This window comes from Carlito syrichta, unplaced genomic scaffold (genome assembly GCF_000164805.1).
Source record: "Carlito syrichta isolate Samal-C Ts95f unplaced genomic scaffold, Tarsius_syrichta-2.0.1 Scaffold142875, whole genome shotgun sequence".
NCBI lineage: Eukaryota > Metazoa > Chordata > Mammalia > Primates > Tarsiidae > Carlito > Carlito syrichta.
In genome coordinates this window covers 118,791-135,696 of record NW_007086971.1, presented here as the reverse complement: position 1 = coordinate 135,696, position 16,906 = coordinate 118,791, and the positions used below count along the sequence as shown (strand labels likewise).

The window sequence follows — 16,906 nt, the reverse complement described above, 5'->3', positions numbered from 1 at the left end:
TGTTACCTCACATGTATCCAGGATCTGCCAGACACACACACACATCCAGAGTGAGATGGAAAGCCATGTGAGCTGAGCCCAACATTTTAATTTTGTCTGTATATTCCATTCATGTTGCTGGGAAATATTATGTCTTTAGAGTCACATTTTACTGTGAGAAGCATATATATTTTTTTGAGTTGGAGTCTCACTCCGTCACCCAGGCTGGAGTGCAGTGGCATGCTCATGGCCACCCCAGCATTAGCCTGCTGGGCTCCACCGATCTTTCTGCCTTAGCCTTCCAAATAGCCAGAACTACAGGTGTGCACTACCACGCTGGGCTAATTTTTGACTTTTTATTGTAGAGACAAGGTCTCAACAAGTTTCCCGGACTGGTCTCAAACTCTTAGGCTCAGGCAATCCACTCGCCTTGGCCTCCCAAAGTTCTGGGATTACAGACTGGACCACTGAGCCTGGACAAGAAGCATATTTTTACATGAAAGAAATTGTAACTCTCAATCAAGAGAACTTAAAAGAAATTACTCCTGTCTACACTGCACTGGATAGGATTATTAATGGAAAAGGACTTTCTTCTGCAATAATTCATGGAACAAGTATCCATCTTTTTGATTTACATGAAGATACTGCATGGTTCAAGTTTTGGAGATTTCATCGAAACATTGCAAATCAGTGTACTTGATGCTGGCGGGGGCGGGGAAATGTATACTCCTATTGCCTTAAAAATACCCAATAAACTGACATGACACATGGCAAACTACCAGAGTCCACAGCTCTAAATCCAGACAGGATGAGAATGCGGAGAGGATGATAGGCTACGGATGGCACATTTCAAGGGTAGGGACCAGGTCTGTGATATCTCCTCCGGTTTCCAGCCCCATCTTCAAAAACATGCTCATTGTGTGTTTGGTGAATGAAGGAAAGAAAGAATGCATGAACAGCTACCACCTTCACTGCCCCTAGAGCCTCTCTTCATTTCTTCTGCCTCAGAAATGCACACAAACCTTACCAAAACCTACATCCTGCAGGACCAACCACCCTCTGGGGTCTAAATGGGGCTGTGACTCTGGGGCCAAAACAGTATGACCCCTTTCCTGGTGTAACAGAAAAGCACCTCAGAATGAGAGGGCTCTGGTCACTCACAGGTGTCCCCTGCCTCAGATGTCCCCAGAGGACCTGGCACGGGCTCTGGTGCTCAAGGGAGATGCCTGACATGGGTCTCCGCTTCTTTGCTCCTCTCCTCTCTGGGGTCACTTGGATCAGGGCTTCCCCCAGAGGAAGTGAGTTCTGACCTTGTGTGGGTCTGAGGTTCCTCTTCTGTGAACCGTCAAGGTCTCGTGCTCCTTCCCAGCCTCTGTGGGTCCCCAGCCCTTTCCCTCCACTTGTCTCCCCTTCTCTGCTCTCACAGGGAGCACGGGACCCACCACCTCAGAGATGCTGCCGCCAATTCTGCTGCCCCTTCTGTGGACAGGTGAGTGGCCACAGGGAGAGGGGCCATGGAGCTGGGCCAAGTTGACGCTCATTTCTCCACAGGGGCCCTTGCTCAGGAGAATGTTTTCAAGCTGGAAGTGCCCGAGTCAGTGACGGTGCAGCAGGGCCTGTGTGTCTTTGTGCCCTGCTCTGTCTTCTACATCCAGTATTCCTGGGATGATGCCACCCCTGCTTATGGCTACTGGTTCCGGGAAGGGGCCAATGTTTACCAGGACACTCCAGTGGCCACAAACAACCCGGCTCAAAAAGTGCAGGAGGAGACCCAGGGCCGATTCCGCCTCCTCGGGGACCTGTGGACAAACAACTGCTCGCTGAGCATCAGAGACGCCAGGAGGAGTGATGAGGGGAAATACTTCTTTCGAGTGGAGAGAGGACGAATAAAATACAGTTACAAATCTTTCCAGCTCTCTCTGCTTGTGATGGGTAAGGCCAGAGACTAAGGAACAGTGATGGGGGAAGGTCACAGGCTGCAGGGCAGGATTGGGATGGGAGCTCCTTCCTGGGAGGGGGTTGGGTAAGCATGTCAGGCTCAGGGGAGGAGCTGGACCAGAGTCTGGGCTTCTCTCAGGGCTATACCTCAGAACCTCCCTCCTGATCCTGCGTGTCCCCCTCTCCTCACCAGCCCTGAACCACACACCCGACATCCTCATCTCCCAGCCCCTGGAGTCTGGCAACCCCAGCAATCTGTCCTGCTCTGTGCCCTGGGCCTGTGAGCAGGGGACGCCTCCCATCTTCTCCTGGATGTCAGCTGCCCCCACCTCCCTGGGTCCTAGGACCAGCCTCTCCTCGGTGCTCACTATCACCCCACGGCCCCAGGACCACGGCACCAACCTCGTGTGTCAGGTGAAGTTCCCTGGAGCGGGTGTGACCATGGAGAGAACCATCCAGATCAACTTGTTCTGTGAGTGCTGGGCCAGGATACCCAGGTCCCTGAGGGTGTGGGGGTTGGGGGTAGGAGGACCAGGGCTGGGACACTTTGAGGCTGTGTCCTGAAGGCCTGCTTGAGTAAGTACTGAGAAAAACACAAGCTCTGTCTCTCAACATTTCTGTGGCTTCTGGGGAAGGGAAGGAGTGCCTGCCCTCATCTTGTCCCAACCCCAACTCTGTGAGAAATCCTCTCTTCCTGTACTAGATGCTCTGAGTCACCCAGGGATCAGTGTCAGCCAAGACGACAGCACAGGTAGGATGGAGCCTCTCCTTGGGTGAGGGGAGCAGGGTCTTCAGCTCAGGGCAGTGCCCCTCCTCATCCTGGACTCACTGGTCACCAGAGACCCCCTTGTGGGTGAACCAGGGCGCCTCCCCACCCTCAGCTCCCGGTGGCCCCCAGAGCATCTGCCCCATTCACCCCTTCCTCCCCTCGAACTCCTCCACACACACCCCTGTGACCCACAGCAAGGACAGGGTGACATGCACACAGCAGGACCAACCTCAAGACCCCTAGTCATTCATTCCCTGAATACATCTTCTGCTTGTCCTTTTATTTTTATTTAAAGTACTTCTGGGCACATGCTTTATTTACATGGGTTAAAATCCAAAATGCACAGCACAGTCTGTCCCCAGATGCCCGGTTCCTTCCCAGAATCAACCTGTGTCCATCCAGATCTGAGTCTTGGTCTGTTCACCTGAGGGTTTTGAGAGGTCATTTGACATCATAGAGTGGGCCGTCCTCACCCTCCTCCAGGACTGTGTGGTGTCCGTTGAACAGATCCCACTGTGTCGAGAGACCACATGATGCCCATTCATTCTTTAGCTGAAGGACATGAGGGTTGTGACCACTCTTTGGCTATTAGGAAAGATGCTGCAGGAGACATTCGTGTACAAGTGTTTGTTTGAACCTGTGTTTTTATTTCTCTTAGGCATATACCCAGGAATGGAATTGCTGGGTCCTATTGTAATTCTGTGTCTAAGGCTTTGAAAAATGCCAGGCTCTTGCCCACTAGACCACACACTTTACATTGCACCAGAATATACCAGAGTTGCAGGCAGTTCTCCATATTCTTTCAAATGTTTTCATTTGTCTTTTTTGTAACCAAAAAAGAACTATAGTCTTCTTGTGTGAAGGAGTAACGTGGGGTTTCGGTATTCATTAACATTGTGATGTATTATGTTGAGCAGATTTCATGGACTTATTAGTATTTCTACTTTTTTGGAGAGGTGTTACTGAAGTCCTTTGTTTATTTTTTAATTGGGTTATTTGGTTTGTTGGAACTTTGAGCTGTAAGCATCCTTTATACATTCTGGACACTAGGACCTTATCAGTTCTATAACTTGTAGACATATTCCCCTATTCTGTGGGTCTGCCTTCTCACTTTCTTGATTGTGTTTGTCAGCAAAAAACAGTTTTTAATTTTGATAAAGTCCAACTTATGTATCTTTTCTCTGTCCAACTGCTGGACAGTCGGGATGTGGTTTGGGGTGAGCCCTGGACTAATGTGGTTCCCCATCCAGGAATATAAGAAAGGCCCAGATCACCCATGTTCAAGTCCAATTGGGAGAGAAAGCACACCATGTGGTTGAGCAGGTCAATCGGCCTCATCCAGTGTTTTTGCAGGGAAATCAGGGGCCCTGGCAGAGGTGTTTCTGTTGTCCATTGTGGTCGTGGCTGTGAAGATCCTGCTTCTCTGCCTCTGCTTCATCTTCCTCAGGTGAGCACTGCCCTGGGGATCAAGGTGCAGAAAGAGGAGGGTGGGGGACGTGTCACCGTATCCCAGAATCTCAAAACCAAGAGCACTTGTACAGTGTAAGAAGGCGAGGGGGACAGGCTCGGTGGCTCAGCCTGTAATCCCAGCGCTTTGGGAGGCCGAGGTGAGTAGATTGCCTGAGCCTGCGGGTTCGAGACCTGCCTGGGCAACTTGGCGAGACCTCATCTCTACAATAAATCAAAAATTAGCCAGGTGTGGTAGCGCATGCCTGTAGTTCCAGCTACTCGGAAGGCTGAGGCGGAAGGATCGCCGGAGCCCAGCAGGTCAAGGCTGCGGTGGCCGGGAGTGGCCACTGCACTCCAGTCTGGGTGACAGAGTGAGACTCCAACTCAAAAAAAAAAGAAAAGAAGAAGGCAAGGGGTCAGGCAGGAGGTTGAGTTGTGGGGAAAATTCCACATGGGACATTTGTAGTCAGGTCTGTGTCTGTCCCAACCGTGGGCCAAATGCCAGGGAGGTTCCTGCCCTCACCGTGGAGGTACTGCCGGTCAGACCTGCTCTTCAGCCCTCGTGTCCATTTCAGACTGTTAACAACATACTGGGAAGGGGATTCCACTGGCCTCTGCACCCCAATATGACCACAGTGACAGACCATGGTCTCTTCTCTCAGTTTCCACAGGAGGAAGACCGCAAGGTCACCTGTGATTGAGGAGAATGAATACAGTGTCATGGGCTAATATCAGAGGCAAGTGTCATGGGCATCTCACCACCCACCACCCCACTGGACACCTACAGGGTGGCCTCTCCAAGTGGTATGCTCAGCACAGCCAAAGTGAAGCCACACATCTTCCTGCCCAAACCCACTTCTCCCAGAATCCCCGTTATGCTGACAACACGGCAGCCCCATCTCTAAAGCCAGAACCAGGGTGTGTTTCCCCACCCTGACCTCCCTCCCTCCCCCAGATCCCATCCATCCCTGACTCTCTTCCCTCCTTCCCCTTAGCACAGTTTCTCTTGGTGCCCTCTTCTCCATCCTGACCCTGGTCATTCCTGCGGCCTCACCTCTTCCCTGGTCACTGAACTCCCCTTCCCTCCTGCCTCCATTTCTCTCTTCCAGCACAGGCCTCCAGACTGCTGCAGTGCCTCCTCATCCAAGTATTCCAAGTCTGAACGGCCATGTTTCCCTCCATTGCTGGAGAGTGAGATGCCCATGCCTGGACTGAGGGCCGCGCACAGTCTGTCCCTGCTGCACTCTCCTCCTGAGTCCTCCTCTCCCTGCCTCACCCAACATCTCCCACATCCACCGAACCAAGCCCCCTGTGACTCAGAGACTGCCTCAGTGGTTCCTTCTCCTGAATCGTCCTTCCCTCCCCATTCCTGCCTATCCAGGTCATGATGGTTCATCAGTCTCAGGCTGTAATGTCACCCAGGTGTGTGCAATTCTTGTATGACTAAGTGGTGAGTGACATTCACTCATTTGTTTATATTCTTCAGTAAATATACTGGACACCTACCATATGCCAGCATCGCTATACTGGCTCGGGGTTTCTCAGTAGACACAGTCTAAAATATATCTGTCATCGATAAGCTGTTGTTATGAAAGCTAGAAGGACAGAAATGAAAGAGACAAATAATAAATAAAATGAGAGCATATGGGATGGTGATGTTTGTGTGATGGTTCAGGAAAAAACAAGTATAAGATATCCCAGGGGACAGTGTCTGGATCTGATGGTTGAGGAGGTGATGTCTGGGTAGAGACGTGGAGAGGGTGAGGATGCAGCTGTGTCTGCCTCAGAGAAAAGTCTCCCAGGAGAAGGGAAAGAGGAACAGGCGTGCAGTGCTCAGAGGCAACAGCTCTGGGAACTGAGAATGCACCCAGAAGCCCGGGTCTGAGGCAGAGGATGGCAGGAGAAGGGAGCAGTGGGGAGGATGGTGCAGACCGCATGGTGCCCTGAGGCCACACAGGAACCTGGAGACCTGGGGAGAGCAGAGCCACACCGGGACTTTCCCCCTGACAAGACTCCTTGACCTCCCTGGTCAGAACAGGCTCAAATGGGTCGTGGCAATCACAGAGAGATGGGAAGGCATCACTGCATCCTCCAGGACGAGGGACGAGGGCTTGAACCAGGGAGGCAGGTTGGGTGAAGACATATTTAGGGATGTGTGTGGAAGGTCAGAATCACAGGATTTTCTATCTATGTGGTCAATGAAGAGATGGGAAGGGTCAGGATGATGTCACAGTGTTCCCCAGAGCATTTGGAAGGAAAGAGCTATTTCTATAGAGAATTGTAGAGGGAGGGCCTTGAGGGAGGATGTTAATTCTGAGGACCCAGCTGTTATCCAAATGGGGACAAGAGGGAGACAGTTGGATACAAGTGTTTGGAGATCAGGAGAGGATCCAGGTTGGAGATGGTACCTGCACAACTATAGTAAAGTGATAATAGATGAGATAACACAAGGGTGATTCCCGATGGAGAAGAGGATACCCATTTGTAATTGGTGTTGTCTTGACATCATGTGATATCTTCTACCTCTTTGATAACAGTCATCCTAGCAGAATCTATCAACAGATGAATGGATAAACAATTTGTGTTATGTACGTACAAGGAATGGTATCTCATTGTGGTTTTCATTTGCATTTCCCTGATGATTCCCTGGCCATGTTGGCTATTTGTTGACCATTTCTATGTCTTCTTTAGAAAACTCTCCATTCAAGTCCTTTGCTCACTTCTAAAAAGAGTTATTTGTATTTTTGCTATGGAATTGAGTTTCTTATATATTCTGGATACTAAGCTCTTACCAGACATATGGTTTGCAGACATGTTCTCCTCTTCTGTAAGTAGTCTCTCTTCACTTTGTTTATTGTCCGTCATTTGCTGTGCAGAGGCTTTTTCGAGGAATGTAATTCTGCGTGTCCATTTTTGCTTCCATTGCCTGTACTTTAGGTATCATGTCCAAAAATGTTTTTGTTTTGATGATGCCAAGAAGCTTTCTTCTCTCTGTTTTCTTCTAGGAGTTGTAGAGTTTCTGTCTTTGTGTTTCAGTCTTTAATCAGATTTGAGTTGATTTTCTATATAACATGAGGTATTGACAAAGCCCATTTGAAGGATTTGACTGGAGCAAGTTCAGGAAAGGATCAGAGGAAGGAAAGTGGGAAGAATGAGGATCAACAGCTCTTTGAGAAGTTTTGCTGCGAAGGGGAGCACAGAAATGGGTCTGGAGAAGGACTTTTCTCAGTTTCCTACAGTCTCCCACAGATGATCAACGAATTCCTCCTTCTGTTAGTCTCATATAAACTGTGAGAAATTATCACAAGCCTGACTTCTTTTAACAAAACCCTCCTAAATTTACTGTCTCACAGTTTTGGAGCCTAGGATTCTACATCTGTCTCCATGGGCTGATATCAAAGTATCCATTGGTCCAGATTCTTTCCAGGGACTTGGGGATGAATCATATTGCTTGTTTCTTATAGATTATTGAGGCTGCTGTAACCCCTGAGTTCTGGCTACACCCCTCCTCTCTCTGCCTCTGTGATCACATAGCCTCACCACTTTTTGTGTGTATCAAATCTATGTCTGTCTGTCTCTACATCTTTTAAATACTTAAATAAATAATTTTTTTAAAAAAAATCTATGTCTGCTACTCTCTCAGGACACTTGTGATTGGATAAAAGAATCTACTTGGGCTGGGAACAGTAGCACACACCTGCTATCCCAGCACTTTGGGAGGCAGAGATGGGAGGATCATTTGAGCCCAGGAGTTTGAGACCAGCCTAGGCAGCATAGTAAGACCTTGTCTCTACAAAAAGTACAAAAATTAGCCAGACATGGTAGAGCATGCCTGTAGGCTCAGCTATTTGGGAGACCCTGGTGGTACGATTTCTTGAGTCCAAGAGGTCAATGCTATAGTGAGCTGGGATCATGACACTGAACTCCAAAAGAGTGAGCCCCTGTACCAAAAAAAAAAAGTCTACAGGATTCAGGATGATCTCCTCTGGTCAAAATCCTTAACTTAAGCATCTTTGCAAAGACTCTTTTACATACAAGTAGAATTTACAAGTTCCAGGAACTAAGACATAGGTTTCTGCTCTTGGCCATTATTCAATGCACTGCACACACCATGTGACCTTCAGCACCTCTAGGATGCTCCCATCTGCACTCCAGACCTCAGCTCTGTTTTATTCTTCTTCTTCTTTTTGAGTCAGAGTCTCACTCTGTCACCCAGGCTGGAGCGCAGTGGCACACTCACAGCCACCCCAGGGTCAACCTGCTGGGCTCAGGCAATCCTTCCACCTCAGCCTTCCAAGTAGCTAAGTTTTTTTAAAAAATATTCTAGAGATGAAGTCTCACCAGGTTGTCCAGGCTGGTCTCGAACCCCTGGGCTCAGGTAATCCTCTCGCCTCATCTTCCCAAAGTGCTGTGATTATAGGTTTGAGTCACTGCATCAGGCCCATTTTATTCTTCTTTGCCCTGCTGCTTGATGTCCTGACACACTAGGGGTCATCTTATGAGTGAGACATGTTTTGGGGAACAAAGGCTTGCTGTTCTATAAAGGACACAGTAAGGAGAGTGAACAGAAAAGGGAGCAAACTGCACATGTGCCCTCTGAATTTAAAATACATGAAAGAGAAGAGGTTTTCCCAAAGATATACAAATGACCAACAAGCACCTGAAAAGTTGTTCAACATCACTAATCATTAGGAAAATGCCAATCAGAAGCACAATAGCGAAACATCATGTTGTATACTTTGCAATAAATGACAAAACAGCAAGACCTTCCACTTCACACCCCTTACAATGGCTACTGATTTTTAAAATAGAAACTTCAAGTGTTGACAAAAATGTGAAGAAATTGAGACTCTCATGCTTTACTGATGAGAATGTAAAATAGTGCTACTATATACAGTCAAATATGGTGGTTGTTAAAAAAAATAAAATGGAATAATCGCATCATTCAGCAGTTCCTCATCTGGGTAGATGAGGGGAATCCCCCAAAATCAGAATTATCTTTTGGAGGGTGGGACCCTTGTAGTACAGGCTTCTACCACTAAGTGAGTGGTCTAGGGACCCATCAGCACCAGTGTACCAGCTAGCGTCATGAGAGGCTGTATTCAGCTTCAAAAAAAATTTTTTTGTGACAAACATGTGACTGGTTCTTCCATCATGACAATGCACTTGCCCACACCATGCTGAATGTTCAGTAGTTTTTGATAAAAATATCGTGACCCAGTGCCCCACCCTCCCTATTCATCCACTCTTCCCCGAATGACTTTTTTTTGTTGTTTCCCTGGATGAAAAAAGTCCTCAAAGGGAAACGTTTTGTCAATGTGGAAAAGGTGAAACAAAAAATGACAGAAGCACTAAAAGGCATCAAAATTGATGAGTTCAAAAACTGTTTTAAGCAGTGGAAAAAGCGTCTTGATAGGTGTATTACATCAAATGGAGAGTACTTTGAAGCTGACTGAACTTTGAACATGTAAAAATAAATACGCCATTTTATTATTTAAAAATTCCAGGACTGGGAGGGGTGGTTCATGCCTATAATCCCAGCTCTTTGGGAGGCCAAGATCAGAGAATTGCTGGAGCCCACAGGTTCAAGACCACAGCCTGGGCAACTTGGCCAGACCTCATCTCTACAATAAATCAAAAAATTAACCGGGTGTGGTGGTGCATGCCTGTAGTCCCAGCTACCTGGAAGGCTGCGGTAGAAGGATTACCTGAGCACAGCAGGCCAAGGCTGCAGTTGTCATGAGTGTGCCAGCCTGGGCAACAGAGTGAGACTCCAACTCAAAAAAATAAATAAATAAATTCTGGTTTTTTTGTGTCCCCCTTACATGCCTAAAAGAGTTTAAAACAGAAACTTATGTGGATTTTATGCATCCATGTACACAGCTGCATGTTCACAGTAGCCAAAATGTAGAAACAAGCCAAGAAGCCAAGTTCAGTGGCTCAACCTGTAATCCCAGCACTTTGGGAGGCCAAGACAAGTGGATTGCCTGAGCCCACGGGTTCAAGGTCAGCCAGCGCAACTTGGCGAGACCTCTACAATACATCAAAAAAAAAAATTAACCGGGTGTGGTAGCACACGCCTGTAGTTCTGGCTGCTTGGAAGGCTGAGGTGGAAGGATCACTGGAGCCCAGCAAGTCGATGCTGGGTTGATCATGAGTGTGCCACTGCACTCCAGCCTGGGCAACAGAGTGAGACTCCAACACACACACAAAAGAAACAACCAAGAGTCTATCAATGGATTAATGGATTAACAAAATGTGTTATGTACATACGGTAGAATATGATTCAGTCTTATTTTATTAATTTTTAATTTTAAAGCTGTGGAGAAGCTGGGCTCGTTGGCTCAGCCTGTAATCCTAGCACTTTGGGGGGCCGAGGCAAGTGGGTTGCTTGAGCCCGCAGGTTCAAGACCAGTCTGGGCAACTTGGCGAGGCCTCGTCTCTGCAATAAACCAAAAATTAGCCTGGAATGGTAACACACACCTATAGTTCCGGCTACTTGGAAGGCTGAGGTGGAAGGATCACCTGAGCCGAGTGGTCGAGTCTGCGGTGGCCGTGAGTGTGACACTGCACTCCAGTCTGGGTGATGGAGTGAGACTCCAACTCAAAAATAAAAATAAAAATAAAGATGTGAGGTACAATTCAGGGTTATTCAGCACTATACAGGAAGGAATTTCTGACTCAAGTGGCAACATAGATGAACCTTAAGGTATTATGGTACTTGAAATGAACCAGTCACAAAAGGACAAAGACTGTATGATTCCACTTATTTGAGGTATCTAGAATAGGAAAGTTCAAGGAAATTAGAAAGGTAGTTGCCACGGGCTCAGGCAGTTATCATCTACTGGATACAGAGTTTCAGTTTGGGAGGAAGTTTGGGAAGATGAAGACATTTCTGGAGTTCAATGGTGTTGATGGTTGTACCACAGTGTGAATGTACTTAATGCCACTTGCCTACTCATTGAGAAATGGAAAAACTGGTTAACTTTTTAATGTATATTTTACTATAAATTTTAAAAATCTCCCAAGGTTTGATCAGTCACCTCACAAAAAAAGAAAAAACAGATGGCAAATAATCACATGAAAACATTCTCCGTATCACTGCTTGTGATGAAATTGCTGAATAGAATCAGAATGAGGAAGCAATCCATACCTATTAGAATGGCTACAAAGTAGAACAAAGATAAAAAGAAGTTTAGAAATTCCTGATCATACCAGATGTGAATGAAAATGTGAAGCAACCAGAACTCACATGTTCTGCTGGTGGGAATGCAGACTGCTCCCTCCACTTTGGAAAACAATTTGGTATTTAACTAGGAGAAGGCAAACCTTATGCTCACACACAGAATCCTTGGTGTGAATATATATATATATATATTTTTTTTTTTTTTTTGAGTTGGAGTCTCACTGCAGTGGCATGCTCAGGGTCACCCCAGCATCAACTTGCTGAGCTCCGGAGATCTTTCCACCTCAGCCTTCAAGTAGCCAGGACTACAGGTGCACGCTACCACTCCTGGTTAATTTTTGATTTATTGTAGAGACAAGGTCTCACCAAGTTGCCGGGACTGGTCTTGAACTTGTGGGTTCAGGCAATCCACTCGCCTCAGCCTCCCAAAGTGCTGGGATTACAGGCTGAGCCACCAAGCCCGGCCTGGTGTGACTATAGCAAACTTTATTTCATATACACCAAAATGTGGACTCATTCCAAATGTTCTTCAACCAGTGTGTCTACAAAATGGGGGCCTATGGAAACAATGAGGTGTGAGTCAGCAATTGCAAAGGCCAAATCCTTGACTTCTACACCCCATTGCCTTGAGGATGCACCAAGGCATTACACCAAGTGAATGGATAAAGACCTTATTTTATTTTATTTTTTGAGTTGGAGTCTCACTCCATCGCCCAGGCTGGAGTGCAGTGGCATGTTCACTGCCACCCCAGCGTCGACCTGCTGGGCTCCAGCAATCCTTCTGCCTCAGCCTTCCAAGTAGTCGGAACTACAGGCACGTGCTACAACCCTGGCTAACTTTGGATTTACTGTAGAGATGAGGTCTCGCCAAGTTGCCCAGGCTGGTGTTGAACCTGCAGGTTCAGGCAATCCTCTGGCCTCGGCCTCCCAAACTGCTGGGATTATAGGCTGAGTCACTGAGCCCAGCCAAATAAAGACTTTAAAGGTTAAGTTTTTAATGATTCCTTTTATGTGACACTCCTCAAAAGTTATATCAAATGGATAGAGAAGGGATCTGCTTTTTTACAAGAATTAAGTGTGTAGGGAGGGTTGAATGTCAAGGGACAGCAGGAGAGAATGTTTTAAGTGATGACATCTTGCAGTGTACTGACTGTGGTTGTGGTTATACAACTGTATACATCTATCAAACCATGTTGAATTACATATGATGAATTGTGAAATTGATGCTACCTAAATGTAAAATGCACTAAAAATTTTTAAATGCAAGCTGCCATTATTCTTTCACTAAAATTGTTAAAATGTAAAGATCGATAATACCAAGTATTGAGGGTGTGGAGCTACTGGAATTCTGGCATGTGCCTGGGAAGAGTGGTAAAAGTCAAAACCATTTGGACAATAGTTTGGCAAATTCTCAGTAATGTTAAACATACAGATATCTTTATTTTTATTTCATTTCTTTTTTTTTTATTTTTATTTTTTGAGTTGGAGTCTCACTCCTTCACCCAGGCTGGAGTGCAGAGGCACGCACACTCACAGCCACACCAGTGTCAACCTTCCGGGCTCCAGCAATCCTTCCACCTCAGCCTTCCAAGTAGCCGGAACTATAGACGTGCACTACCATGCTATTTTTTATTCTATTGTAGAGACAAGGTCTCACCAAGTTGCCCAGGCTGGTCTTGAACCTGCGGGTTCAGGCAATCCACTCGCTTCGGCCTCCCAAAGTGCTGGGATTACAGGCTGAGCCAACGAGCCCGGCCCTTATTTTTATTTTATTATAGAGATGTGGGGTACAAGTGGGGATTTACTACATAAGTAGACTGCACACAGGTGAAGTCGGTCCTTCTAACTGACCCTACTCTCTCTGGTAGTGGACTTGGAATTTTTTGTGTTGTCATGTGTCCCCTACCATCTTTTCATCCTCTCTCCCCTAGCAGTGCCCAGTGACTGCCCATCCCATCCTTGTAGTAATGTGACTAGTGATCAGGGCCTGCTTAGGAGTGAGAACATGCAGTATTCAGCTCTTTGTTTCTGTGATAGTTCACTTTGTATGATGGTCTCCAACTCCATTCAATTTACTGAAAGGTCCATGATTTTGTTCTTCTTTATGTCTGTGTAATACTTCATTGGGTATAGTATGTACTTACAGATATTCTTTGACTAAAAATTCCACAGCTTAAGTATACTGAGTACAAAAACATGTCTATAAAAAGACTTCTACCTGAGTAACTATAGTTAACACAAACTAGAAAATCTCAAATGTCTATCAATAGATTTTTTTTAAAAAGGTGATAGCACACCCATACAATGGAATACTCCTTAGGAATAACACCATATGAAATGCAGGCAAATCAAGAGGTTGGTTCAGTTTCAGTACATAATCAATGTTCAGTGACAGAATACAGACAGAAATAAGTATATTTCTAGGAAATTCTCAAATCAACAGGCTAACTCACCATAAGAGAGACCACAGTGAGCTGCAAAGAGATTTCACAAAGTTCTTGGAGCAGTGGAAATGGTGTATACCTTGATTGTGGCAGTCACAAGAATGCCATACATACATGTCACAACACAATGAAATGAACATTTCAGGTGGGTGTGTATTATTTCATGCAAATTATATTCAGTTATATTCATTAGAGAAATGTCATAAGACCCACAACTTTATAGTTAATCTTCCAGCCCATGAACATGGTATAACTTTCTTTACTTGCAAAACTAACTGTACTCCATTTCCCATTATGTGCTATATTCTGACTTGCTAGCAAAACTTACAATGTGTTACTTTATTTATGAACAGCTTAGTTCTTTTCTTATTAAGTGAGGATGTAAACTGCTCTCTGTGTGAGTGAGGGGAAGGGAATATTTATCTAGATACTATAGTTATAAAGATTGTACTAATACATAGTGTCAAATACAATTATATCTCAGGTATCCAGGAGTTGCAAGAAGTGAGATGGAAAACTATGTGAGCTGAACCTTAAATTTTTATTTTGTCTGTATGCTTCAGTCATGTTGTCTGAAAATATGTCTTTTAAGTCACATTTACTTGTGAAAAGCTTATCTTTACATGAAAAGAAATGCCAATCTCTATGATAAGGACCCAAAAAGAAATCGTCTCTGTCCACACCACTTGGGATAGAAGCATTAATGGAAAAGAGCTTTCTTCTGAACTGATTCAAGGAACATGTTTTCTCTCTTTTGATTTACATGAAGATGCTACATGGTTCTTACTTTTGATATGTCATGGAAACTTTGCCAATCAGTGTACTCAATGCCAGGGGAAAATTCTGACTCATATGTATTTCAAAATACCCAACGAGCTGCCATGAGACATGGCAACCTACCAGCATCCACAGCCCTCAAGCCCAACAGGATGTGAGTGTGGTGACGACGTGAGGCTACGTCTGGGGCATCTCAAGGGTAGGTCCAGGTCAGTGACATCTCTTCTTGTCTCCAATCTCACCTTCACAGACATGCTCACTATGTGTTTGAACAATGACTGACTGAATAAATGAATGAGAGCATGGTTGCCATTTTCACTGCCCCTACCCCGCTTCACTTCTTCTGCCCCAGACATTACAGCATCCTACATCCACCCCATAACCATCCACCCCATGGGTCTAGATGGGGCAGTGACTCTGGGGCAGGACTGGGTGACCAGTCCCCTGGTGTAAACACTGCTGCACAGAAAGGCACCTCAGAGAGGGAGGACCTTGGACGCTCACAGGTGTCTTCTGCCACAAATGCCCTGGCACAGGCTCCTGTGCTCAAAGGAAGTGCCTAGCATGGGAATCAGGATGTGGTCTCTGCTTCTCCTCTGCTCCTCCCTGGGCAGATCTCTGGGGTCACTTGGCTCAGGGCTTCCCTACTCTCTGTGCAGAGGGGGTAAACTCTGATCTTTTGTAGATCTGAAGTTCCTCTTTTGCAAACTGCCAATGTCACATGCTCCTTCCCAGCTCCCATGGGTCCCACAGCCTTTCTTCACTCACCTCCCCTTCTCTACTCTCACAGGGGGCCAGGGACCCACCACCTCAGAGATGCTGCTGCCAATGCTGCTGCCCCTGCTGTGGGCAGGTGAGTGGCCATGGGGAGACAGCTGTGGGGCTGGGCCAAGCTGACCCTCACTTCTCCACAGGAGCCCTTGCTCAGGAGGAGAGGTTCAAGCTGGAAGTGCCTGAGTTGGTGACGGTGCAAGAGGGCCTGTGCATCGTTGTGCCCTGCTCTGCCATCTACTTCAAGTATTTCTGGAATGATGCCACCCCTGCTTCTGGCTACTGGTTCCGAGAAGGGGCCAGTCCTTTCCTGGAATCTTCAGTGGCCACAAACCATGCAGCTCGAAAAGTGCAGGAGGAGACCCAGGGCCGATTCCTCCTCCTTGGGGACCCACAGACCAAAAACTGCTCCCTGAGCATCAGAGATGCGATAAGGAGTGATGAGGGAAAATACTTCTTCCGGGTGGAGAGAGGAAGCTTGAAATACAGTTACAATTCTCCTCGGCTCTCTCTGCTGGTTACAGGTAAGTCACAGGCTCTAGGAGAGGCCCCAGGGAAAGGTCATGGAGCTGCAGGGCAGGAACAGGATGGGACCTCTGCCCTGGGAGGAGGTTGAGGCTCAGGGAGGAGCTGGACCAGAGACTGGGCTTCTCTCAGGGTCGTACCTCAGACCCTCCCTCCTGATCCTGCGTGTCCCCCTTTCTTCACCAGCCCTGACCCACACACCCAATGTTTTCATCTCTGGGACCCTGGAACCTGGACATCCCAATAATCTGACCTGCTCTGTGCCCTGGGCCTGTGAGCAGGGGATGCCCCCCATCTTCTCCTGGATGTCAGCTGCTCCCATCACCCGGATCCCGGGGACCATCCTTCCTTGGTGCTCACTGTCACACTACGGCCCCAGGATCATGGTACCAACCTCACATGTCAGGTGAAGTTCCCTGGAGCAGGTGTAACCACAGAGAAAACCAACCAGATCAACATGTTCCATGAGTGTTGGGCCTGGACCTGTGGGACCCCAAGGCTGTGAGAGCACAGAAAGTTCAGGGCTGGGGACAAAGTACCAGCTGCATCCTTGACATCTGGCTGATCAGGGACCTAGAAAGACAATCGCTCTACATTTCTGTGGATTCTGAGGAAGGGGGAGAAGTGCTCATCCTTATCTCACACCCATTCCAGCTAAATGGGAAATGTCTTTTCTGTCCTAGGCACTCCAATAAGCACAACAATTGGTGTCCACCCAGGAAATGGCACAGGTAGGACAGAGTCCCCTCCCTGGGTGGGGGTGCAGGACCTTCAGCTCAGGGCAGGGCCCCTCCTCATCTGAGACTCACCCTGATGACCAGAGAACCCTTTGTGGGTGAACCCAGGGCCCCTCCCCACACTCAGCCCCCATGGCCCCCTGAGCGAAGATCTTCCCCATCCACTCCTCACCCCCCTTGAACCCCTCCCCACACACACCCCTTAGCCAGCAGTAAGGACAGGTTGCCATTAACTACAGAACCAGTCTCGAGACCCTCATCATCCATCTCCTAAACATGCCTCCTGCCTTGACTTACTTCTCTCAGTAATTCTTTTTTTTTTTTTTTTTTT

At 47.0% G+C, this 16,906-nt stretch overlaps 2 protein-coding genes across 2 annotated transcripts in view; both read left to right on the top strand.

Annotated features, from left to right (window-relative positions):
• The first annotated feature begins 1,431 nt into the window (after positions 1-1,431).
• On the top strand, positions 1,432-4,864 carry LOC103251413 (myeloid cell surface antigen CD33-like). The gene is made up of 6 exons (XM_021708532.1): positions 1,432-1,468; positions 1,531-1,911; positions 2,111-2,389; positions 2,621-2,668; positions 4,040-4,133; positions 4,798-4,864. Exons 1-6 carry the CDS (start codon positions 1,432-1,434, stop codon positions 4,862-4,864), a joined length of 906 nt encoding a protein of 301 aa, XP_021564207.1.
• Positions 4,865-14,653: 9,789 nt separating this feature from the next.
• LOC110594811 (myeloid cell surface antigen CD33-like) overlaps positions 14,654-16,906 on the top strand; it is a 5,734-nt gene continuing 3,481 nt past the window's right edge. The window contains 5 exon segments of the mRNA XM_021708533.1: positions 14,654-14,741; positions 15,333-15,395; positions 15,457-15,837; positions 16,025-16,177; positions 16,180-16,323. Coding sequence (XP_021564208.1) covers positions 14,654-14,741; positions 15,333-15,395; positions 15,457-15,837; positions 16,025-16,177; positions 16,180-16,323 — 829 coding nt within the window.